Raw genomic sequence first — 27,355 nt, forward strand, 5'->3', positions numbered from 1 at the left:
CAAGTCCTACTCTTTGCTAAGAATTATTTGACACTTAAGTCAGAGCTTAAGACTATTCTTATGAGCATTTCTGAGAAGTTTTATGCATACGGCCCCTGGATTCAAACTTCCACTCTGAAATATTTATGATATGCAACAGGCTCTCAAACACAACACATTATCTACACATTTGTATATTCTTAGGCACCTACTGAGTCTAAATAGACATATAACTTAAATTATTTCAGTAGTACACTTAAATGGCAAGAGCCATATCATAATGCTCATGTGTTGTACTTACTACAGTTTACTTCCATGTTTCTTCTTTGTCAAATAGCAATGTCAAATGTAAACTGTAATCTACTGATGTAGTAGTCTTTTCTATGTTTTTAGTACTCAATTGTCTTGCAATGAACAAATAAATAAATATCCTGTGATAGTAAACTTAAAAAGATATTAAATAACCACAAAAAAACAACAACAAATGATATAAGGAAGCGCAAACATACATTACATTGTGGAACTATTACTTATCTTGGATCCCTACCCTTACACACTTTTGGTAATTAAGCAATTATAATATATATATATACAGTATATACAATATATATATTGTATATACAGTATATATATATATATATATATATATATATATATATATATATATATATATATATATAATAAAGTTATGAAATGATACATGACATACAGAAAGCAAGAAAAGTTATGTCCTTACTGTTTCTCTGGCTCTGTCCTTTTGGCCTCAATATAGGTTTTCAGGGTGAGGGCAAGTATTTCCTGGTTCCGGTCAATCACACTGTGATGAGTTACACCAGGGCGATCTACAGATGAAATCAAAAGTGAAAGGTTAAATGACTGGTAAATTATACAGTGGCCCCAAAAAGTATTTCCTTTTTCCATCTTTAAAATAAAAGCCACTTGATTTGATGTTTTTTGATGTTTGATACAAAGATATGCAGACAGTTTTTTAGTGTAGCTTAAATGTTCAAACTATCAAGCAAAAAGATGTTTGTTAGGTTTTCAATGATAAAGTAATAAATATATTGTTGAAATTACAGTAAAATGCATTTGGAAATGTATTGTCCATACATATTGTGATGAACGACACTTCAGATTACTCTACTATACTGTGTGTGTGTGTGTGTTTGTGTGTGTGTGTGTATATATATATATATATATATATATATATATACACACACACACAAACACACACACACACACACACACACACAGTATATGGCCAATGTATGGCGGTTCATGTGAATGCTAAGCTTTGTTTGAAGTACCTGGTGAGAAAAGTGAGATAGCCTGCATCAGAACATACTCCTCTTCATGCAAGTGCAGTTTACGCAGTGCGTAATGGAAATTCTTCATATGGTCCAGCAGATGGCGCTGAAAACCAGCTGTCCAGTGGTGTGTGGCGTGAGGAAGAAAGACAAAAGATGAAGTTTGAAGATAGGGATTAATTGACTTGTATTTTGCTATTTGTGGTTAACAAAAAAAACTTCAGGAGTTGTGCAGGATGTACACTTCTATGTGCCCTCAAATTAAACACATTTACACTACATAGCTAAATGTATGTGGACACCCCCTTCTAATGAATGGGATTGGCTATTTCAGCTACAGCCATTACTAACAGGTGCAGAAAATCAATGCAATGTCCTTAAACAAACATTTTTAGTAGAATGGGGCCCTTTTCTGTTCCAGCATGACAATACCCCTGTGCACAAAGTGAGGTCCATTAAAAATGGCCTGCACAAAACCCAGACCTGATCACATTGAACACATTTGGTATGAACTGGATTGCTGTCTGTAAATCAGGCCCCAAAATGTATCTAAATACCATAGCTTATCTTGAAAGAAAATATTTAAAAGCTCTGATTTTTGACTGCAGACGTTATTACCTTGGCAAATCTGAGCACAGTTTTAGACATTATTGAGATCTCTTGTGAAAGTCTGGTGGAGACACATGTGAGGTTCCTTTTTCTCAGGAGAAAAATCTGAGAAGCAGGAGGCTACACTAAAGGCTCCACTTCATCTCATTGCTGTCTAGTAGAACATATTGAGGTATTAAAGAGATCACTTTTGTGATAATTCTGTCCAATGGGCTGGATTACATCTAAAAGGTAGAACAGAAGTCCTGAACAAGGGTTCATTAAAATGAGAACAGCTGTTGTGTATGACTGGTTGCCAAGGATATGACATAGGACAATCAATTTAAGATGGATGTGTGCCAATTAGTGATTGCAAGAGGGTTACATTGTAATAATTAGTGGTAAGAAGTCAATATTTCATGAGATATCACTTTTCTCAAGCTACTATGGAAACAATAGTGATAAGGAGCAAATATAAATGTTAAATCAAGGATGGGTTGGAATAGTTTTAACAATATCCCCATGACAACAATATATTGTGTGCGTATGTGTGTTTTATAAATAATAATAAAACAACAGATACATTAAAATGCTGCTAACATACAAAGCTTCAAAGTTCTACATTTTAAAATTACATAGTATATATTAAGATGTTTGAATGGTTTAATCAAGAACAGATGTTATTAGTTATTAGTTTTACTTATCAAAGAAAATAAAAATAAAAATGGAAAAAACAGGAGGCACTCTTCTATACTGGGATTATTTGTGTCTTTTCCCTAAAAAACTGACTGGTGGCATGCTTGACATGCTGGTTTTTAAGGAGAAATATGATATATATTATTATTCTTTTTTCCCTGAGGTCCACTTATGAGAGTTTTTGTGCAGTCAAAATTTAGCTTTTTAGGATCATTTTACATTATTTCGCTGACCCTTGGAATTATGTGCCCTTTATGGCCTGAGAGTTTGCTGTAGAGTACAATATATTTTTTAACTGCCTCATCCTTCAATAACAGCCTCTGCAATTAGCATTACATTCACAAAACAATACATGTTCAAATGTGCTGCTTACACTGTTCAGACCAGACTAAAATGATCAGGGACCTTGTCAAAAAACTTAAAAAAAATAAAATAAAATAAATCTTCAGCTGCTTGTTTCTAACATCAAGATCCTTCAGAAAGGAAATTTAGAGTTCCCTATCTGTCACTCACTCAACGTTGTGTCGATGTATTGACACTAGGGGTCACTCTTGGGAGCCCCAAACACTTCTGCTTTTTAAAAAAAAAGGCCAATGAGAATTGGCGAGTGGAATTTGCATGCCACTCCCCCGGACATACGGGTATAAAAGGAGCTGGTATGCAACCACTCATTCATATTTTCTCTTCGGAGCCGAGTGGTTGTATTCAGTGCACTGAATTCAATTCCCTCCAAAGACGCACCTCAAAATTGCTGGATTTATGGCGCATTTCAGCGGCTTCTCCCCCTCTGCACCCGTGGAGTGCAGAGAACACCCCTGGGCGCTTCGGCAGAGTGAAAATAAGAGAGTATATTCTAAAAGAGTATATTTTCATTCACAAAAAGCGGCACACACACGGAACGTCTTTTTAAAGATGCCTTTCAGTTTGTGTGTTATCCTGGTTGCGGTCATTATCTCTCTGCTTCTGATGGCCACGATCGCTGTCTTACATGTCTGGGCACTGCCCACGCGGAGACATCATTCGTGGATGAGTCATGTCCTCATTGTAAGAACATGATCATGGCAATGTTGCGGTCGCGCAACCCAGCGGTTCCCCGCACCGGTCCTTCTACCTACGGGTTTGAGGCCGCGTTGGTTAGCACTGGGGGCGATTTGGGGACATCAATGGGACCACCTCCACCGGGTATCCCCCCACAGACCTCCCATTCCCCAGCATGCTCGCTTGCCCCGATCAGGCTCTCGCACGAGACCGTCGGCTCGTCTCAGCTCGAGTTCGACTTCTCATTCGGAGCTTGGGAAGACGATGAGTTAGAGCGCAGCATTGGAGAGAAGGCTCATCCAGTCTGACGCAGAGGCTTCGGCTGGGCTTCCTCCTTTGGGAACAGTCGGCCAGTCTCACGCCGACGTGGAAATGACGGATATACTTTCCCGGGCGGCCGCGTGCATAGGGCTAGAGTGGAACCCTCCACTCTCCCCTGAACCCTCGCGGCTCGATGATTGGTTCCTGAGCTCAGGGCGGCCCCCACGGCCACGCCCCACACCCATTCCTTTCTTCCCGGAAGTGCATGAGAAGCTGACAAGATCATGGGAGGCACCTTTTACTGCCCTGTCCTGGAATTTCAGCTCCCCCGCTCTCACTACCCTTGATGGTGGAGCGGCTAGGGGGTATTCGGTGATCCCCTAAATGGATAAGGCGCTCGCGGTGCACTTGTGTCCGCAGAGTGCCGCCACCTGGCTGGGCGCCCGTAGCTCCCATCCAGGGCCTGTTGGTTTACATCGTCCCTAACGACTGTGGCCTGCAGTGCCACAGGACAAGCGCCTCCGCCTTGCATGCCATGGCTCTCGGGCAAGTACACCAAGCCAAGGCACTAAAAGAACTGTACGAGGGTAGTTCTGACCCGGGATTGATGCAGGAACTGCGCTCAGCGACCGACCTCGCTCTCCGGGCGATGAAGGTCACGGCACGGTCTCTCGGGCAGGCGATGTCCACCCTGGTGGTCCTGGAGTACCACCTTTGGCTCAACTTGGTCGAGATGGGAGAGGTGGACAAGGCACAGTTCCTTGACGCCCCCATTTCCCAGGTTGGCCTGTTTGGCGACGCCATCGAGGACTTTGCCCAGCAGTTCTCGGTGGTGAAGAAGCAGACGGAGGCCTTACAGCATATCCTGCCCCGGCGCGGCTTAAGACCCCGCACCCTGTCTGCTCGTCACTAAGGGTGTCCTCCTGCAGCAACAACACCAGCTCCGCTGCAGCCCACCCCCATGGCCCGGCTCCGGCGTTGAGCCCCCCGCAGGAAGCAGACGCAACCCAACTCGCGGCCGGCTGCTAAGAACCCAAAGAAGGCTTCGAAGCGCTCCCGAGAAGGGTGACCCAGGGGCGAGGAGACCCACTTCTCTGGGGTTGATCGACAGACTACTCCATCCCCCCTTGGAGGGCCGGGAGGAGAATCTTTTGTCGGCGCATTCCCAGGAGGCTGCGACACACAAAAGCCTGACAAAAGAATGGTTCCCTCGTCTCCTGGGTCACATATCCGGTGCGCACGGCCGTCATTATGACCACCATCCCATTTTGGCAGGTATGGTGCTCCAGCGGCGGACCCCCCGCCCTTGTGCGCCCAGCTGTGGCACAAACATGCCCACACAGGATTGGTTCCAGTGGACTATGGGGACGAGATTCCTCCTCCCCCCTCCTTGGCCAATCTTATGGTGGGCGGCAGGAGCCAGGTAAGTGCTTCGATGTCCCTGGACTCAGCACTGCCACGGGGCTCGAGTCCCCTCGACGTGGCACCTCGAGCTCCGCCCCGCCACAAGGCTCCACATGCCAGTACATCCGACGTGATCATTCCCTTGGTCCCCCTCACCCGGAGTTTGGGCGCATGGCTCGCGCTTTCCAACCCGTCGCAATGGCTGACCCGGACCGTCCGACTCGGCTACGCGATTCAGTTCGCCAGGCACCCGCCCAGGTTCAGTGGCGTCCGCTTCACCTCGGTGAAGGGCGAGAACGCCCCTACCTTGCGTGTGGAAATCGCTACCCTACTGCGCAAGGGCGCGATAGAGCATGTCCCTCCAGCCGAGATGAAGAAAGGGTTCTACAGCCCTTACTTCATCATACCGAAGAAAGGTGGTGGGTTGTGACCAATCCTGGACCTGCGAGTACTGAACCGGGCTTTGCACAGACTCCCGTCCAAGATGCTGACACAAAAACGCACTAACGAGCATCCGGCATAAAGATTGGTTCGCGGCAGTAGACCTGAAGGACGCGTACTGCCACGTCTTGGTCTTACCTCGACACAGACCCTTCCTGCAGTTTGCCTTCGAAGGCCAGGCATTCCAGTACAAGGCCCTCTCCTTTGGCCTGTCCTTGTCCCCTCGCGTCTTCACGAAGGTCGCAGAGGCAGCCCTTGCCCCGCTAAGGGAAGTGGGGGTCCGCATCCTCAACTATCTCAATGACTGGCTAATCCTAGCTCACTCTCGAGAGTTGCTGTGCGCACACAGGGACCGCGTGCTCGGGCACCTCCGTGCATTGACAACACAGCGACGGTAGTGTACATCAACCATCAAGGCGGTCTACGCTCCCGTTGCATGTCACAACTTGCCCGCCGTCTCCTCCTCTGGAGTCAGCAGCGCCTCAAGTCGCTATGAGCCACTCCCATCCCGGGAGACCTCAACACCGCAACGGACGCGCTGTCATGTCAGGTCCTCAGGGGAGAGTGGAGACTCCACCCTCAGGTGGTCCAGCTGATTTGGAGTCGATTCAGTCGAGCACAGGTAGACCTGTCAGACCCTGTGCAAGGTCAGGGAGGATGAGGAGCAGGTCTTCCTAGTAGCAACCTACTGGCCCACCCAGACGTGGTTCTCGGATCTCACGCTCCTCGTGACAGCCCCCCGACGAATTCCCCTAAGGAAGGACCTTCTTTCTCAGGGACGAGGCACCATCTGGCACCTGCAACCAGACCTATGGAATCTCCACATCTGGCCCCTGGATGGGACGCGGAAGACCTAAGTGGCCTACCACCCGCGGTGGTAGACACGATCACTCAGGCTAGGGCTCCCTCTACGAGGTGCCCGTATGCCTTGAAGTGGCGTCTGTTCACTAAGTGGTGTTCTTCCTGATGCGAAGACCCCCAGAGATGCGCAGTCGGATCGGGGCTTTCCTTCCTGCAGGAGAGGCTGGAGGGGCAGCTGTCCCCCTCGACCTTGAAGGTGTATGTAGCCGCTATTTTGGCTCATCACAATGCAGTAGATGGAAAGTACTTGGGGAAGCACGACTTGATCATCAGGTTCCTGAGAGGCGCTAGGAGGTTGAATCCCTCCAGACCACACCTCGTCCCCTCGTGGGACCTCTCTGTAGTCCTTCGGGGTCTACAGGGACCCTTTGAGCCCTTGGAGTCAGCTGAGCTTAAGGCACTCTCTTTGAAGACTGCCCTCCTGACTGCGCTCACTTCTATCAAAAGGGTAGAGGACCTGCAGGCGTTCTCTGTCAGCGAATCGTGCCTGGAGTTCGATCCGGGTTACTCTCAAGAGATCCTGAGACCCCGACCGGGCTATGTGCCCAAGGTTCCCATGACCCCTTTTAGGGATCAGGTGGTGAACCTGCAAGTGCTGCCCCAGGAGGAGGCAGACCCAGCCTTGGCATTGCTGTGTCTGTTGCGAGCTTTATGCATCTATTTGGATTGCACACAGAGCTTTAGAAGCCCCGAGCAGCTCTTTGTCTGCTTTGGTGGACAGCGGAAAATAAGCACTGTCTCCAAACAGAGGATCGCCCACTGGGTCATTGATGCCATAGCGATGGCATATCAGGCTCAGGACGTGCAACCCCCTGTGGGGTTATGAGCCCACTTTACCAGGAGTGTGGCGGCCTCCTGGGCCCTGGCCAGTGGCGCCTCTTTGGCAGACATCTGCAGAGCAGCGGGCTGGGCAACACCCAACACCTTTGCGAGGTTCTACAATCTCTGGGTTGAGCCGGTCTCGTTCCCGTGTATTGGCAGGCACAAGCAAGTAAGTTTCGGGACAGCTGGCCAGGTGTACCGCTTGCGCATAGCGCCTTTCCCCTCCCTTGAGGTGAAGACGTGCACTCTTGACTCCCACTCGTGTTCACAGACTTTGATCCCTGGACTTTCCTCTTGACTTTCCTCCTTAGCCCTCTGGCTGCTGAGTTTGCGGAGAAACTCGCTGACTGACCCAGTATATGCGCTAATGAGCCCCTGTACTGAGCTAGGTGCTCCACATGTGCTGGTTCCCCGAAGGCGATCCCATGTGATATTTTCCGCAAAATCGTTTCCCTGTCGGCAAACTACATCTTCCTTGGGCAGAGGCCCCTCTGCTCCCAGTCGCCATGCTCTGTAGAAACTCCTGACAGAGAAAACCTCTCCACATGACATACTTCCGACAAGACTCGGTAAGACCATGTGACGTATTCCACTCAAAATACCCCCCCCCTCTTTTTGGGCGGGGTGTTGTCTCCGTGGTGTCTTCCCCTTGGAACAGACACCCCCGATGCAGACACTTATGGCTCCCAGTCAGTTAACAAATTCCACTCTTTTTGGGGAGAAAAGAGAGGGAAAGAGGCCTCGGCTGGTCTAGCCTGTCCCTATAGTTGGGCAGTCGACTTGTTCCTGATGAACTGTTTGACGCTCATAAGAGCATTGGAGGAGGTTACGTGAAGGCCTGGTGTGCTGGCTACGAGGCACACAGCGGTCTGCCCATCACAGACCACCAGTTCACGTAACACAGTTCAGATAGTTGTGGCATTTTGTATAGGGACCACTAGTGTCACTACATCAACACAACATCGAGTGAGTGACAGATAGGGAACATCATGGTTACTTTCATAACCTCTGTTCCCTGATGGAGGGAACGAGAAGTTGTGTCCCTCTTGCCACAACGCTGAACTACCCACTGAAATGGCCGGGACCTGGTCTCAGCTCCTCAGCACAAAACCTGAATGAGTGGTTGCATACCAGCTCCTTTTATACCCGTATGTCCGGGGGAGTGGCATGCAAATTCCACTCGCCAATTCTCATTGGCCTTTTTTCAAAAAAGCAGAGGTGTTTGGGGCTCCCAAGAGTGACCCCTAGTGTCACTACATCAACACACCATCAGGGAACAGAGGTTACGAAAGTAACCAGGAGGTTGTAGGTGCTACAAGCAGCCAGAAACAGCACAAGGTTTAGTGGATTTTTTTTCTTCAAATTTACCTATCATTAGTTCTTCTGGTGTTTAGGATTGATATTAGCTATCCTACTTTTGCCAGAAAGAATATAAGAACGAACATAAATAAAGTGATGGAATAGATTCCTTTTGTCAAGTCCTGTCCCACGGTTCAGCACTTACATTTTTGTTCAAGATTTTTGTTTGTTCCTGCAAGAACATGATGACAGCAGGAGAGAAAAGCTTACCCAAAAGGAAATTAAAACCTAATTTTACAAATTATACCCCCCAAAAGAAAAAATAAACTAATTAATTCAACTCAGAACAAGAAATCAGGGGCTGTATGCATAAAAATTCTCAGAAATGCTCCTAAGAATAGTCTTAAGCTTTGAATTAAGTGTCAAAAAATTCTTAACAAAGAGTAGGGCTTGTGTAAGAGTAAGAGCTTTTTATGAAGATGATAAAAGCAACTTTCAGCAAAGTCTAAGACCGATTCTTAAGAGCTGATAGAGGTGAAACTTATGTGTTGTGAAATAAGGGCTATGGTGATGTCTACTAAAAATGACTGCCCTCAACCACTGAATCAGCCAATAGTGAGCCTGTAAGGGTAATTTGTCACAGCTGGTATGACATCATTAAATCACTCATGATTTAATGCAACACATTATAAAACAATATTTTGATAAATAGGTTATTTTCTGTTGATTAATTCTCAAATTTAATTTCCTGTATTTTACAACATTATTCCAAATTTTGCCGAATGTTATCCTCAAACAATGTGCAAATTGAAGGCTACAAAAACTCAAAATGCAAAATATTGCAATGTAAATATAAATATAAATAGGAGGACAATTGAAATCAAGAAATAAAATGATAATAAACCAAACTGTCATAATCCCATTACAGTAACATAATATTTCAATTAAACACGGTTCAATTTAGTGATAAATTGGACGTTCAACATATCAACAATATTTTATTGCGGCACTCTATTTGGTTAAAAATGATTAAAAAATGTGCTGCAATTAAAACAAAAAATTATTAATGGATTTCATTTCACTTAACTACAAACACATTTACCCAAATTCCACTATCATAAGTCCAACACACTCTTTGTTTGTCATAGTGTGTATTGTCTCCACATAACACAGTCAATGTGCTACTCTAAACTAGGGTAGTCTGTTTCATACTTTCAGCCACTGCCCCTTTAAAAAGGGTAGTCAGTTTTCACCAGCTCAATCGCATGAAGCAATGGCCCCTTTTCAAGGGCAGTTGGTTCACACCAACATGTTTGAAGCATTGCTCCCCTTTTGCAAGGTTTATTGGTTTGCACTGTCACATTGGATATGCATTAACCCTTTTTTTGCAAAGATCCTCGGTAGTCACCATCTCATGTTTTGCTTCCTTGACAAAGGTCATTGTATGTTTTATTGGGCTGTGAATCAATTACATTTTTTACAACTAATTAATCATATTTTTCTGTGATTAATCACAATTAAATTATGGTACATGATACATTACAACAATCATTAAAAAATATATATTTACTTTATATTTTGTCTCAAAGAACTTGCAAGAAATTGGTTAGTCATCATGTATTTTAAATATTTTAATATGTACTTGTTTGTGTTGTGTTGGGGGGTAGAGTTGATTTGCAGGTATTAATATTTTATACAAGTATATAGTATGTATACATGCCATAAAATCAGTGGACAAGTAATTACAATTTGGGCAAAATCTTATGCCGGTTTCCAGTGGAATTTTTTTTAAATAATACAGAAGGATCAAATGGGCAGATCCAATTAATATCAAACTTTATTGGCAAGAGAAACTTAAGTGTACATTTCCAATGCATGATTAGGCACTATACATACAGATATAAAACATTTTGAATGTTGAAGTCTAATTTGCTGAAGTTTAAAATCTCAAAACTATTATTTTCTCTGGCTGCCGTTCAGTCTCTTTAAGTGTACCTGGCTCCAGCCTGCTGAACGGCCAGGTCCTTCTCAGTCTCTATTGTGCACACACTGGGTCTCTCTAAGGAGGTTTTGCTTTTGAAACGGGTTCAGATGAAAGTCAGTAAATGTTTTCACATGATGAGAAAAGATACAGCAATTAGAGTAAAATGTTAGTCTTAAGTGTGTCAAAATTCTAAGAATGACATAATTTTATTCTTATTCTTAGACTTAAGAATAAGTGTGATTCATAAAGGTTCATAAGTGTTCAGACTTGGTCTCAGCTCCTAAATTGTTTAAGAGTGCTGGACAGGTCTCCTAAAATTTTTAAGGGGCAATGGCTGAAAGTGAGCAACGTGTCTGTGTGGACAGACTACCCTGGACAAGGGGTAATGCTTAAAAGCTTAAGCAACTGAGTGAAACAGATTACCCTTTAAAAGGGAAGCATTGCTTTGATGTTTCTCTGCCAACAGACAACCCTTGTGAAATGGTGGAATTGCTTTGTGATGTGTCTGTGCAAACAGACTAACCTTGCGAAAGGATGGCATTGCTTTACAAAGTGTCTCTGCAAACAGACTACCCATGTGAAAGGTTGTCATTGCTTTAAGATGGGTCTGTGCAGACAGACTACCCTTGCGAATGGGTAGCAGTAAAATATTATGAATACATCAAAATGCAGATCAATAATATCAATCATATAATGACAAGTATAAACAGTTTACAGTTTAACCCATTATAAAAATGGTGGCATAACGAAGTGATGAAGGACAGCTGTGTAGTGTTTACAATATAAAGCAGAGGCTGGATTATGATTTGATGGGATGCCTGAATTGAATGAATGACGTATTGCTTTCTACGAGTCTTCCTGACAGAACTATTTTAGGCTTCCATTTCCTCTCACATGAGCTCACATAACCACACCATGACTGGGTGGGCATACAAATATGGACAGTCATAGGTGAAGTGTGTGTAAGGCTGAGGAATGCATATGCTGTGTTTCATTCAAAGTTGGATGTAGGATATTCCGACTTGATATCTCAGATAAAGGCATTCCATTGCCTGATGCTCGAAAGATGAGTAAGCAAACAAAACTACAAAGTTCCTGTTAGTCAAGCATGTGTTTGGCTGTCAACAGAGACATCTCCTATCAACAAAATTGATAAATTATGCTGCAGTTCTAGCATTTGTTGGCCAGGTGTATGATTGTCAATATTTTTTATAATTTATCAGGTCTCTAATGTAGAAACTTTGACTCAATGGAAATTCGTTAATAAAAGTTAATGTTTATCATTAACTCTTTAAATCTCCTTGGGTACTGACATGTTTGCACGATGTCATGCATCTGCATCTCAGCAAATTCAGAGTTGGAGATTTCAGCATGAGTTTCCAAGTTTGAAGTCCAACTTCAACTGGCATTCTATAACACTTTTCCTAGTGGGAATTACGAAAATCTGACAAGGGAAAAGCTGATTCTAGATCAGCGGCTGCAGCCGAATTAATCTTACATCGCTTCAGTTGTTGCAGCCGATTGCTGTGTGCATTAGCAACATTGTTTACCCTTTGCCTATGTGGGCAGTCATGTATTCATGTGTTCAAATGCATTCATCTGTCTGATGCATTCATCTGTCAAAAAGTTGTGCAAGTACAGAACAAACAGCTTTTTGCAGCTTGAATAAATGGTGATTTTTTCACTGGGAAGGGAGTTTGAGTTCTGAAAGTAACAGTATGACTCTTATCTCAATAGATCAGGGAAATAATGATTTTACATGAGCCATGATATGACCCTTTTAATATGTATCAAAATGGTAAGCTGTGTAAGCTTCTCATGTACAGTACTGACAGAAGCAAAAAAATGTACAAGGTGTAATACTTGATAGGCTCAATCTTGCACACATTGGTCATAACTCAACCAGTGGCACGCCATTTGTACAGTACTATCTACCTAAACTCTCTCTGTTTACTGCCTCATAACTGACATTCTCACAGTCTGGCATTAAGGTGAAATTTCTTCTCCATTAAGAGCACAAAATAGAATTCAATTGCAAAAATAATTACTTTTTTCAAAATGGTTTCCCAAACAGTCTCCTTGTCTTCCATTGGTTGGGAAAAGTGCCCCACACTCACCCTATTGGTTAAGCCAATGTTGTCAGGATGCTTAAACAAACAAGGTTTTGAAAGTGCCACAGAGCCATCTATTTACAGTACCCCTTCAGTGCTGGTGTGTCATTTTGACCCATTTTAGAGTTTAACACAGAATTATGGCAACTTAATATCGACTTTCAAGCTGACACGTTATGACATCCTCTGCAAATTGAACAAGGCAATGTAAAATGCTTACAGTGTCACCATGTCTTTCACCAATGCTAAGTTAAAAACAACAAATTGTGATGCTTCAGGTGTGATATGTCATTTGGGGTCAATTTGACCCAGTAAGTTGGGATGGGAAATTGTCTTTTGGACTTCATTTCTAAAAGTCAAACACTTATTGAACACATATGCAATGTTTTATCCTGTTTGTTTATCTCCACTTAATAATCCACATAATCCAGTGTGTTTACATTAATTAAAGACCCGCCAAGATGCACTAGGCTGATGGTCAGCACTATCTAGCACTGTTAATAAAATGTTTTAGTTGTAATCCTCACATAAATACCACAGAATTTTACATTATTTTTCATGTCCTTGTTTTTAAAAATATGTTTATAAATATTAATTATGGAAGGTGAAAACGAACTATTCAGAATATTCCTGTAAAGTGGTTATTAAGAATAGAAAGACATGCTCATTCTTTTCTCCCAATTCTCTTGTGAAAACACTGGAGATGCTCACTCATGATGCTGCATTTTGGCAATTCTGCTCATTAATTCAATGAAATAATACGAACGCATTCATGTCCTTCACATTCTGTTAACATATGTGTGCAGAAAAGTAGCCTTGATTGTATTTAAAAATGTATATGAGACATTTAGCAATTTATTTCACAACTGTTTGACATGTCGCAATCCAGAATTACTTTGTTTGGACATGCACGAATACAAAATGTTTACAGTTACAGTTGATATTAATGCCAAAAAATAAATAAATTGTGAAGAGTAGAATTAGACACCAGTTTTTAGACTTAGGTCAAATGATTAGATATCGCATAAATGCTGTATTTAGAACCAGATATGAGTTACTAAAATATGGATGAAAGAAAAGTTAACTGAAAAAACTCAATCCAATATACTGTGAGAAATATAAGTATGACAATATAATGACATTCGAAACTAAAATGCTTCAAGAATAAGGCATAAAATGCTCTAGGAAATGGCTTGATTGAAAGAAAGCCTGGTGAAGCCTGGTTCTGTACATGTCACCTTTTGCTTGAGATGTTTTTTTTTTGTTGTTTTTTTTGCTCACAGATCTGACACTGCCTCCGTCTCCCTCATTATCTTGAGAAATGTCCCACTGTATCCCTCACCCCTTTCTAGCACTACAGGGGGTTTATCCTGCTCTTTCCTCCTGCATTCCTCTCCTCCTTTTCCTCCTCTTAGCTGGCGCGTTATGTCGGTGACAGGGCAGAAACCTTTTCAGTGTGTCTTATCATAGCACTCTTGTTTTCTTTATTGCCTTGTGTGGCCATGGTTACCTGGCTTTCTTCCTCTAAGCATTGTGCTGTACTGTGCATGCAATGTTCACTGAGTGTAACAAACCCTAAAATACCAAAGCACTTTACAAAGTCATCATTTGTCCCTGATAAGAAGTCAACATGAAATCTAAATTAATTGACCAATTTACTTTCTTAATCCTTGTTCCTGATCTTACTGATTCAATGGTGCAGGTTATTTAAAAAAAGAAAAAAATTGTGTCTTTGCAATCTTTTATCTAAATGTATTCACTCCATCTGATCTGAAATGACTTTTCAGCTCCAAATTTTTCAGCAGTCCTTTCAATCACCTGGCTTCATTCACACTCACTTTTCAGAATCCAATCAATTCCTGACGGATAAAATCTATTTGTGTTTTGAATATCTGTGTTGTGAAAATTCTAAATCAATAAAAATGTTAAAAAAAGGATAACGTAATTAAAATGGGTTGCAATCAGGTTTTTTATTTTATTTTTTATGTTGACTTTAACCACTACTTTATGAGCGCACAGAAACAAGTCTTACATACTTGTTGTATGTAAAGTAAATGGAAACTTTAATTAGTAAAAAGACCCTAACCTCGCATGCAGTCATCCATGCAGTACTGCAGCGGGCCGCACTCCCAAATGCCTGTCGTCTCATTAAAGAACATGTTGAAGTGAATTAGAATGATCTCAAAGGTCGCACCTTTCAGCAGTGAGATCTGGTCCTCTATAATCAGAGCCCTGTCAATTCACACGGGAGAACAACAACATAATTACAAACTTACATAAGACCTCAAAGAGCAAGAAACAGCAGTCATAGGGACACAGTGACCCAGTTTACACCTGGTTGCATCTGTTCTGGGTGATCTATATTCACTAAATACAGGTGTAAAAGGGAGGCTAAATGTTTTGTGACCTGATCACTCAAACCACATTTGGAGGTAGTCGAAAACACATGTGACCACATTGCATTTGTTGTGTAAACGCTAATCTGTCCTGATGCATCCTGGACAACAGCGAAGGACCGCCCACCCACCTGTCAATCCTACACTGCTTCAAAACAAAGGTTTAAACTCTGCCAATTACGTACAGCTTTTACAGAAAATAAGCGTCTGATTCATGCTCTTCAAGGAATTTTTCCTGTTTGTCTGACATCAACTTTAATATTAAAATATCCAACTTTACTCTCACCATCATGCAGTAACACGATGTAGTGTTTGATGTATACTGTCATCAGTGGCATGTGTTGGACTTTTGAAAAGTCCGATATAAATTCCTATTTCAGTTCCAGTTGACATTTAAATAGCTTTCAGGTTAAACCCATACAAATCTAAAATCTGATTTATCACAACATATGATATGAAAAAGTAGGCCTGCATAAAAATATATAATATAAAATATATTTTTCTTATAAATGCAACAACATAATAAAATACTAAAAATGGCAGTTGTTCTATATGTAACATATATTTTCCTTAAATCAGTTTATTATCATCAAATTTGTATAGGCTATGTGCATACAGTTGTGCTCAAAAGTTTGCATACCCTGGCAGAAATTGTGAAACTTTGGCATTGATTTTGAAAATATGACTGATCATGCAAAAAACTGATCTTTTATTTAAGGAGAGTGATCATATGAAGCCATTTATTATCACATAGTTGTTCAGTTACCATTATGATTTAAAAAGGAGCCAAACAACTATGTGATAATAAATGGCTTCATATGATCACTATCCTTAAATAAAAGTTTTTTTGCTTGATCAGTCATATTTTCAAAATCAATGCCAAAATTTCACAATTTCTGCCAGGGTATGCAAACTTTTGAGCACAACTGTGTATGCCCAAACAAAATGAACATTATATATTTTAATTGCCATATATCAGATTTGAGGCATTTAAGGCAGAGGAATATGAAATACATTTTAACTTACACTGTAAATAAGCATAAAATACTTATTTCTGTAAGTTGATATTAACACTTTTTATTAAATCAAGTCTCATCAAGTGTATGCATTCTTTTATAATTATTATTTTTTCATTGCCTCAAAAACAATACCTACAAGATTACAGCAACAAGCATATTTCATGTATATTTCATCTGTTTACCTATTATTATTATAGTCATCTTATTTTTTGGATCATCAATCATCAGTGGCGAATTCTCAGGGCCAGCAAAGCCTTCTCTGCTGGCGTAACAGGCAAAAAGGTCAATGAGAATGAAAGGATGAAAAAATATTTATTTATTAGGCATATGTATTTTCAATTGCTTTCCACTCCTAATTAATCTACAAATGAATAGCAAAAAACTAAAAAATGTATCCAATCAGAATTTATTCCTCGATGCTAACAAGCAAAGTGTGACAACTGTTTCACAAATCACATGCCCGAAGCCTTGCTCCTAAGCCGAAGCAGAGTGTGAGTCTGAGCTCCATCCCGTCAGGCCTTCAGAATTTCCACAGAATACCTCAACAGTAAGTGAATAGGCATCTGAAGTCAGACTGTCTGATTCATCAGCCAATCAGATTGATTTGTTCTTGAGGGTGTGGTCTTGCTGACGAGTCAGCTGTCATCACTGCTGTTATTGCCATTGAGAAAGAGATCCTTATGGATTTAAAAACCTGAGATGTTCTGCATGATCGTGCGATTGATTAATTAAACAGGAAAGGAGGACTGATTTTCACTTCAAGCAAATTGGTAAGTGCTTTTTGTATTGTTATAGCAACATTAGTAGTTTCTGCTTGAGCATTCAGTGTCGTATCAAGTTTTGAAAAGTAACCGTGTACCCTGACGAAACAAAATTTATTGCAAGCGAAATTTAAATCGCAAATATTATTAGAGAGTATTTTCTTGGTATTAGACCTCATTGGTTCTGGTTTCATGCGTGGACGTGTTTTTAAAATTTCAACTGGTATTATTAGTTGACTGCCACGTAATGTATGATGGGCATACGGCATCTTATTCATTGTGAAACTGTGTTTTCTTAATGGCATGAATCGCACTGAAGGTCTAGACTTAAATGCACGGCTGTCCGTCATCTTATCCTTGGTAAACAGCACAGGGCTTATGATGGCACAGATCTGTACCTTTAAGAGCGATTGCTCACTAAACAGAGTGTCACTCACATAACATTTCAGATTTCAAGTAATTTTAAGTTCATTTTGATTTGGATGTGACCAAAAGTGCAGTTGTCTGTCAAATAGTTTCTGCACTTCCATCAGTTCATCCCATTCATATCGATCTGCAGAGACCCGCTGTGAGGACGAGAGCATGAGTGGCAGGCACTATCGCACTGATTGATTGACAGCGTATTGAACGAATCAGCGCTAATCAGAGCCAGTGTCTCCCCTCACGTGACTTTTCGCCTATATTTGGCGATTACCCACCCTCACAATCACACCACGCTATAGGTGATGAATGAGATTGCAATGAGCTGAAGGGAGACTTGAGAGATGCTGCCTCCTACTGAAACTTTATCCACTGGGTATCACTGTTTGACAGAGTGACTGCAGATATATGACTGCTACACACATTATTTGAGCTCACATTTCGTAATATTTTATTTGTTTTATTTATGTACAGTAGTTTATTTTGCTCACCCGAATTTTTGAGGAGACATTGCCTCCCTTGCCATCTCGGAGAAATTGCAGCTGGTTGTCAAGCAATCAGAGATCCACCCTCGAAATCCGATCATAAGGAGACGAATTAGAGACACATTTTACTGCCAGGTGCAAATATTGACCTCTCTCGCCCGGCCACCCGTAATCAGATCACCCGAGACAGATATTAAGAGCAGGTGTAAACAGGGCCAGTATTTACCTGAACATTGTAAGTGCCTTGCCGAAGTTGATGACGTTCTTGATCAAGTACGTGGTGAGGTCTGTAAAATGTGGCAGAGATGTGAAGATGGCACCGGTAAGCGGCTTCATTTCTTTATTCTGAGGTTGCTGAGAGTTGGAGGAAGTGGACGAGGGGGAGGTGAAGCTGATGGACATCTTCACTGAATCTTCAGGCTCATGTTTGCGCATGGTTAAATGGGAGTACTTGCTGCTGTTTGGTTCTTGATTGTGCACAGTGATGGCTTTTTGATCCCGATCTAGAGGCTGTTGACAGAAAATCTTAAAGATAATTGTTCAATCATTACACATCAAAGACAGTGCTTACTGTAAAGACCCCAGAAAATAAAAATGAGTTTTTTTGTGGCTTTTACTTAATGTCTGTAAGCTTTAAGGCCATCTTTATTCTAGTTTACTCCTAAAATTTGACAAAAATTCACTTTTATCAGAGTAGATATGAATTTAAAATGTACAGTCTCTCTCTTCCAAGAAAACAAAACTCTCTATAATGAGAATGTCCTTCTCCCTGTAAATGAATAGCAAGCAGTAAATCGTGGCTCACGGCTGTGACGTAACTAAAGCCTATTTAAACTAAAGGCTTTTTAAAAAGGCATAAGCCCTTTATTATTATATCTCGATACTTTTCAGCCTATTACTGATTTTCGCCATATCTCAACGATTTTGTATTTTCTTTGAAATGGCATAAGTGATTTTATTTTTTTCCATCACAGGAAACATCACATCAACCACACAGCCATTATAGCCATATAGGTTCAAAAGGCTTAATACATTAAAAAAAATGTAGTTAAAAATAATGAAGGCAAGTTTTCCATAGTTTTTCACTACATAAAAACAACTATACAGTCATAAAATGCAACTATAAAATTTACCTTCATGTATTTTTACTTAATATTTTTTGGGATTTAACTAGGTGTGCAAAAATTACAACTTCACTAACTTGTTTTTTGGAACCCAGCTGAATATCATTATAATACTGGACCCAGTCAAGTGTATTACAACAATACAATACTGAGTTATTATCAGTGGCGTAGCCAAGGGTGGGCTGGTGTGGGCCTGGGCTCAACCAAATTAGCCCAGGCCCACCCAGAATATTAAAGATTATTCTTTGACTTTAAATATATATTTATAAATAGCTTAAAAATGCATAAATTCTGATTTTTAAGAGTGTGAAAGAACTGTCTGAATGCACCGCTTCTGTTGTTTAGGAAAATTTGGTAAAAAAACATATTTGAGCAAAAACTGGGCCCATTCTTTTTGTTGAGGCCCACCCAAAAGTAATTTCCTGGCTACGCCCTTGGTTATTATTATTATTATTATGATAACATTTGTTTTAGACAATAGCAATATACTATTTCTGTCATATTTACTTCACCTTCACATGGAGCTTTTATTTTGTGTTAAGTGCAGTGTGTATTTGACAGTTTACAATGTTCTTAAGTACAAATCTAGTGGAACGCTGTGATCTCCTTTTCTGTGAAACTGTGTGGCATTTTTAGATTGGTCCAATAACTTATAGTGGTTACAAATGTTTGGAATTGCACAAATGTGTGAATCTGCAACACTTTGCTTTCACAACCACTCTAAGACCACTGAAAAAGAGTACATTTTAAAATGTATCTGTATGTTTTGCCTCTCTATATGTTATTATGTAATTTTAATCAAGAAATGATTTGTCAAAAAGTAATTTAATACATTCAGCATGAAATAAAACATTGCAGGAGTGAAGGAAGCAGTAAACTCCCAACTCGTATGTCTTCCCCACGGTGGATTATGGACAATTAACCATCGCATTGTGGGTAAGAATGAGTGAACAAAAGTAGGGAACGAGTGGCTCACTCAGAATTCAGACACTCCAACAAAATGGTGGACACCTGAAACAGTACACTATATAGTGGATAGTAGGGATGGGCATTTTGGCCATTTTGTCTACTCGAGTACTCGTCGAGTACTTGAGGGGCAATGACATGTACATAACTGTATATATAATAACATGTCTGACAAACATCTTTGGCTGCTGCATTGCGCCTTGTTGTTCAGTGTATCCTATATTCCTTATTATGAATGTTATAAAATAATCTGTTTCAAAATGTAGATTGCATAATCAAAATATATTGCATCGTATTTTGTCATTATGTGAAGATTCGCTGCCCAACTCAATGAAAGAATGTGCACAATGCATGTCCATCTGTTCTTCCTTCAAGTTACAGTAGAAATATGTGCGCACTTAGCAAGTGCGCACTAGTTTTTTTAGTGACTGTCTGAACCATCTATTTTCAAATTGCAGCTGGCTTAACAGGAGATGCCACAACCATCGTGTTTTTAATGTGTGTGTTAAGTTAAAGTTCAGTTTTGAAGATGCTGCATTCTGTTCCATTTAGCTGCGCTCTGTCTAGCTGAAACACTGAAATGTCCATTATGTCATTTGTGAAAGTAACAAGTTACTCACTACTTGAGTACTCTTTTAATTGAAACACTTGCCTGCTGTATATGTGTCGAGTCCACGGCCACATGCCTTGAGTGTGTGTGTGTGTGTGTGTGTGTGAGACGCGATGCTCCGTATTGTTGTTGCTGTGATGATTTATGAAGTGTTCCATTCAAATCGGAGAGTCAGAATTTCCACCTTTCAACTGGGGAAAGTGCAACGGAATGATACTTTATGTCAGACTTCTAACCTGGAAACTCATGTGGAAATCTTCAACTCCCATTTGGTCAAGATGCAGGTGTGTGTTACATCACGCAAACATTTCAGCACCCAGGGAAGGGAGGTTTACAGTCAGTGACAAAAATTCACTTTTATTAAATAATATCCATTAACGAGTCAAAGTTCTTACATTAAATGATAATAAAATGTGTTTAGCAGAGACAGGTGTTCAAAACAAGGTTAATTACACTCTCTTTTGATTATCGTAACGATAGCATTGCAGTGTCATATATCGGTATGGTTGCTATGAGACGTCTCTGAACAGTATCAATGCTCAGTATCAATGTACCCCTCAAAATCACAACGTAATCAATCTCAAAATTAAAAATAAGCTCCCTCTTTGACACATTTGTGTTTAATTGTCAGGTAATTGTCACTGAATTTCGAATTAAGTGAAAAGTCACATCATGCATGAATGGTCACCATCGATCATCGTTTTCATGATTGATCATTGCTGCCACGTCCGAGTACTCGAGTACTCGTGCCCATCCCTGGTGAATGGGGGCAATTTCAGACACAGCAAGTGTTCCGCGACCGGGGTTGGTGCCCTACGCAGGCTGCGTACTCTGCGTTTAGAGAGCGGCGGTACTGCTGTACAGAACTAATGATCTAAATTCTTTCGACACTGAAAACTGTAACTACACTGAACTAAATGTACTTTAAAAGCTATGAAATAGCAAAAGTAGGCATTAATAAAGCATGATCTTTCTTTGGTTTATATTTCAGCATTATATATAATGTCCCTGTGGGACATTTTCACTGTAATATTTACTAGAAAGGTTTCCAAACATCTCTTCTTATTGACAAATTCATCCAGATCTGACAAGAGCCCTTAAAGGAATAGTTCACCCAAAAATGAAAATTCTTTCATCATTTACTCACCCTCATGCCATCACAGATGTGTATGACTTTCTTTCATCTGCTGAACTCAAATGAAGATTTTTAGAAGAATTTCTAAGCTCTTTTGGTCCATACAATGCAAGTGAACGGGTGCCAAAAAAAAAAAAAACAATCAAATAAGCCAAATAAAAGTAATCCATAAGACTCCAGTGGTTAAATCAATATCTTTAGAAGCAATGTGATATGAGAACGTGTGGATGAGAAACAGATCACTTTCACATTCTTCTTCTTGTGTTTTTGGTGATTCACATTATTCTCTGCATATCGCCCCCTGCTGGGCAGGGAGAAGAATGTCTATCACTTCTGACTACTGGAGTCTTATGGATTACTTTTATGCTGCCTTTATGTGCTTTTTGGAGCATCAACATTTTGGCACCCATTCACTTGCATTGTACTGACCTACAGAGCTGAAATATTCTTCTAAAAAGCTTAATTTGTGTTCTGCAGAAGAAAGGAAGTCATACATATCTGGGATGGCATGAGGGTAAATGATGAGAGAATTTTCATTTATGGGTGAACTATCCCTTTAAAGTGATAGCTCAGCCATAATTTAATATTCTGTCATCATTTCCCAACCCTCATGTTGTTCCAAACCTGTGTGACCTGTATTCTGTGGAACACAAAAGATGTTAGACAGAATGTCAGAAACTGGCAGTCTCGTCACCATTCACTTTCAAAATATGGAGAAAATACAAATCTCATTCATTGAAAGTAAATAGTGACTCAGGCAAACATTCTGTCTAATATCTCCTTATTGTGTCATACGGGTTTGGAACAACATGATAGTGAATGATGACAGAATTTCCATTAATAATAATAATAATAATAATTCTCTAATACATGTTAAATGTGTATTATGTAATGGAATATAGGGGAGTTAACATCCATTATGTCATTTGTGAAAGTAAAGAGTTACTCACTACTTGAGTACTCTTTTAATTGGATACTTTCTTACTCTTACTCAAGTAATTATTGTTAGTACTTTTACTTCTACTTGAGTAGTTATTTTTTTAAAGTAATTGTACTTTTACTTGAGAAATTGTTTTGGCTTCTCTACCCTTCTCTACTGAAAACAGCGTATCATGAGCACACAGAGACCGTGTATTAACTCAATTATATGGCAGCATTTTGTGGTTTAATTAATCATACATTACAATACTAATTTAAATGTAAATTAAATGTTTAAAAACCCATTTAAATTTTATTTTGATTAATTGTGCAGCCCTGAAGGATCATGAAATTAGTGTAATGATGTGCACTTTTGGAAATGCAGAGGCCAAATAAAAAGCTCATTAAAATCATTGCGATATTCACAATACTTCATTTTCTATCGACAGTAAAATCATTGCGATAACATCGATATACAGTAATTCCCAGCCCCATGTACTGCCGGAAATACATCAACACAGGGCAGAAAACTGCCCTCTTCAAGCCATTTCATGGGGTCTTAAAGGACTTATTTCATTATTTTTCTCACAAACACTTTGTATTCATAGTGTATGGCAATTTACTGTACACACAACAAAATGAAACTAGATTTGCCTTTACTGTAGGAAATGGCAGTGCTTGCAAGGCAGGAAAATAATAGTGTTAGTTAAATAGGCAAGTAGATTTTAGGTTTTGGTTCTGCATCGGAGTTGCTTTGCTGTTATCGTGACCAAAGGAATCACTTCAATAGAATGAATCTAGGAGTGTGCATATGATTATTGCTCACATAGCTCAAAGCTGCGTGCTTCTACAAAAAACAGCGATGCAGTGTTTTGTCGTGTATGTTCAGTATGCTAATATTACAATGACATCATCACTGTCAGTGATTTTCATAAACATCAACCTCAAATTTCTTAAAAAGTAAAACATTTTGAAAAAACTGACAACACACCTAAGGCTGAAATTTTCTACAATACAAAATTTGAATGGAGTCTGTATGTTAAGTAGTTAAGGTTGAATTAAATGCAGAAGTTAAACCTAATACTTAGGTTTAGAGATTTAGAACAAACCCACCAGAATGTTTGAGTATATCAATACAGTGCTGCCTTGCAAACACTGAAACAAGTGATTGTTTTAGACACACCATGCTTAGCCGTGTAGCATTCTAGCAAAAAAAAAAAAAAAATTAAACAAGGGACATGACTATTGTTTTTCTCAATCACACAAACACAATAGGATAATTGTCTTACCCGAAACTGAATAAATTGAGCACAGGTCATGTCAAAGTTCTTTTGATGTGCAGTGAGCAGCTCCTGGATGACAGCTTCCTGTTGTGGGGAAAGCATTACGGGCTCCTCCTGCAACTTCTTTCTCCTTATCTGTAACCTCCGTTTCTCCACAGCTTCATTTGACATAATCACTGATGAACAACACCACACACCTCAATCAGAGCAATGCTGACATGTCATTTTACACTCTGAATTCACAAACCTCTGAAAATACACTATGGCCCTGATTTACTAAAGGCTTGTGTGTATAAAAACATGTGCAAACTTGATAGAAAACAAAACTTGTGCAAACTTTATTAAAAAAATGTTGCTGCTCTACAAACGTCTACTGAGGATTGCCTCTTTCCAATGCACAAAATAGTTTTGTCAGTTCTTGGAGGTTTCTCTGAATGAAAATGCAATCTGTGGTGTGACTCCAACACGCACATAATTAAGGGCGGTATGAATTCCAATGGATTAAATTGAACCCGCAAAGTGATTTAGCATGTGTAACTGGTCCTGCTCGACCCACTCCGAGTGAGATTTGATCCGGCACCAGCCTGCATGGGAGGCGGGCACAATAACAAGGAGGCAAAAGGCTACAGCCTATAGCATCAGTAACTAGTGCACCTCTTGAGGCCAGGGGAGTGAGGTTTACACGTACCACACAGCTATCACATACCAGCTGGCTCCCGTACCATTTCAGAAATGGTAACTGTGAGAGAAAGTTAATACAACTAAAAGACAGTGCTGAAAGGCGCGCTGTGCGCCATGCTGTCATTATGGCAGAACAGAGATTTTCAGAACTGAGAATATAGAGCATAAAACACCCAATGCTGTTGGATTGAAGGCACGCATTTACAATTATTTTTAACTAATGATAATACAACAACCAAGATGGCGCCACATGAGTGGCAGCCTGTTACAGCAGCTCTGAATCAACCAACCTCAACCAACTTCTTGAAGTATCACCCTGGGATGCTTTTTAAACAGTATTGAAGGAGTTCCCATCTATGTTGGGCACTTATTGGCTGCTTTTCTTTATTATTTCGTCAAAGTCATCCATTTCAAAAACATTTTTTTTTTAAATAAAAGTTTATTTTTATAATGAAATAAATTAATATGGTGGCACAATTATATTTTTGTCTACAAAACTAATTTCAAACATTTAAGCATACGCCTTCAGAACAAAAGATTTTTAAGATCATGAGAAACATTTCAGTCAAGTGTTTCAAAACTTTTGACCAGTAGTGTATGTGATAATAAATGGCTTCATATGATCACTATCCTTAAATAAAAGACTCCGTCAGGAATGGATCGTAGATAAACAGGTGAGATTAGTCCAGGTGAGTGGAAACGCCGTATTCTCAGTGTCACTTGATGTGTATATCCAGAACAGTCCGTTGACAAACAGGTGAGGTAAAACACAGGTGAATAGATAAGCCGTAATCACAGAATACTCCGAGTAAATTAACTTAGTTCTCCAGAACAGATCGCTGACAAAGTTATAAGTGGGGAAGCAATTATCTACTGCGGCTGGGCGAGAGGGAAGTCCAAGGAACCTCACAACAAGGCTAGACGCTGACAGATTGTGAGAGTGAGGTTTAAGTGCAAGTCTTAACGAGGTGATAATAAGCTGCAGGTGTGCGTGATTAAAACTCGGGTGAGTGTGAGCGGGTGACTGACGGTGATGGAGAGCCCGGTGTGCTCGTAACATCGGCATGTTGTTTCAGAGAGATGTGGTGCGACTGGAAAGCACATTGCGTTAGCAGCGTGGGAGACCCTGGTTCAGATGCCATGTTGAAACCAGGAAGTAACTGCATTCGCATAATCAGTGACAAGCACGATTCAAAGGCTGCATTTTACCTTCTAACGTTACATTTTTACTCATCTGATGGTTTAGGTTTGGGGTTTGATTTGGGGGTACAGTTAATAAAATAAGCATTCCTCTTCACTGTATTATAGCCTGTCCCTTCACAATTCGCTTTTTGCGCCCCTCTGCGGACACTAAACCTGGAAAATGGAGCTCACACGTGGACATACAGCCAACAAGCTTTGGGAGCAGTGTTCTGAATTTCGGTCAGCACAGACATATCTTAGCTAAAGAAAAGTCAACCTACTGTTTCTGATTTCACTGTGAGATCAGTCTGAACCAGCATAAACCAGCCTGAACCGGCATGGAGATTCATCCATGCTGGTCTAAACTGGTAGGATTGTTTATTCTGATTTTTAATATTAATAAATGGAACTATTTACTGAACACTGATGTCTTTTATCATATTGCTGCTGCCATTGCTGTACAAAGGAATGACTCACACTTATTGCTTTAATTGACCATGAAGGTCCATGTGAAAATAAAATTGCTAGGGCAGTTTCCTGAAAAGCGAGCACAGGGAACATGAAAGAGCGGCTCAATTAAACTTACACTCTCTCTTCATTCCAATCGAGAGGCATTTCTGGAGTCGACAGGATTGGCACTGCCTCCTGTTGCTCTTGGTGATAACACAGGCGTTCTGAAACGGGCAGCAGAACTGTGTAGGTCGCTTCATGGCACGCCTTAAAACAGGCAGAAACAAACATACAGGCATATGCTACAGTGAATTCCAGAGAGAGGCAACATTGCAGAACAAGAAATACACTAGATACATGTCTATCCATATTTTTATGTATGCATATATATATATATATATATATATATATATATATATATATACTATATATATATATATATATATATGGGGGGGGGGGGGATTTCCATTTCTATTATTCCGGATATATACACAGATATATACATATATATATTTAAAGCTATCATGTTTTTAAAAAACAACTCTGAAAGCACCACAAGAAGCCCACAAGTACTGTATGACTGCACTTGAATGCACACAATTTGTTGTTATGTGTGTGGGTTGGTCACAAATTCACATTGGCTGCACCATAATTATTTTCTCTTTTCAGAGGTCGCTTTCAAAACTTTGACATAAATCATAATTGAATGATACTTTTACAGTATCTACAAGCTCTGTGTCATTCTGATGGTCACATTTTCAGTTTAGGAGGAGAGATTTTATCTCTCCAAGGTTCATTACATTCAAGCACACCCAACAAACACATTTCAATAAACTTATCCTTAAGCTCCTGATAATTTCTAGCACATCAAAAAATTCAAATTCAAATTACAAATTAAAAATATGTCATAATTTACTCTCCCTCATGTCATTCCAAATCCGTTTGACTCTCTCTGTTCTGTGAAACACAAAAGTTGAACTTCTTGAAGAATATCTATTTGACTACCACGCCTGGAGTCGCAAGTTCGAATCCAGGGCGTGCTGAGCGACTCCAGTCAGGTCTCCTAAGCAACCAAATTGTCCCGGTTGCTAGGGAGGGTAGAGTCACATGGGGTAACCTCCTCATGGTCGCTAT

The 27,355-nt window shown here is 40.4% G+C and overlaps 1 protein-coding gene across 2 annotated transcripts in view; it reads right to left on the reverse strand.

Annotated features, from left to right (window-relative positions):
- Nucleotides 1-27,355, reverse strand: part of LOC127448193 (nuclear receptor subfamily 1 group I member 2-like) — a 46,830-nt gene that overhangs the window by 3,585 nt on the left and 15,890 nt on the right. For both annotated transcript variants that reach the window (XM_051710549.1, XM_051710548.1), the window contains exons 3-8: nucleotides 26,358-26,488; nucleotides 23,915-24,084; nucleotides 18,099-18,382; nucleotides 14,878-15,023; nucleotides 1,287-1,403; nucleotides 716-821 (exon numbers count right to left, since the gene is read on the reverse strand). In XM_051710549.1, coding sequence (XP_051566509.1) covers nucleotides 716-821; nucleotides 1,287-1,403; nucleotides 14,878-15,023; nucleotides 18,099-18,382; nucleotides 23,915-24,084; nucleotides 26,358-26,488 — 954 coding nt within the window. The remainder of the gene's footprint in view (nucleotides 1-715; nucleotides 822-1,286; nucleotides 1,404-14,877; nucleotides 15,024-18,098; nucleotides 18,383-23,914; nucleotides 24,085-26,357; nucleotides 26,489-27,355) is intronic.

Source organism: Myxocyprinus asiaticus, chromosome 11, assembly GCF_019703515.2.
Source record: "Myxocyprinus asiaticus isolate MX2 ecotype Aquarium Trade chromosome 11, UBuf_Myxa_2, whole genome shotgun sequence".
NCBI lineage: Eukaryota > Metazoa > Chordata > Actinopteri > Cypriniformes > Catostomidae > Myxocyprinus > Myxocyprinus asiaticus.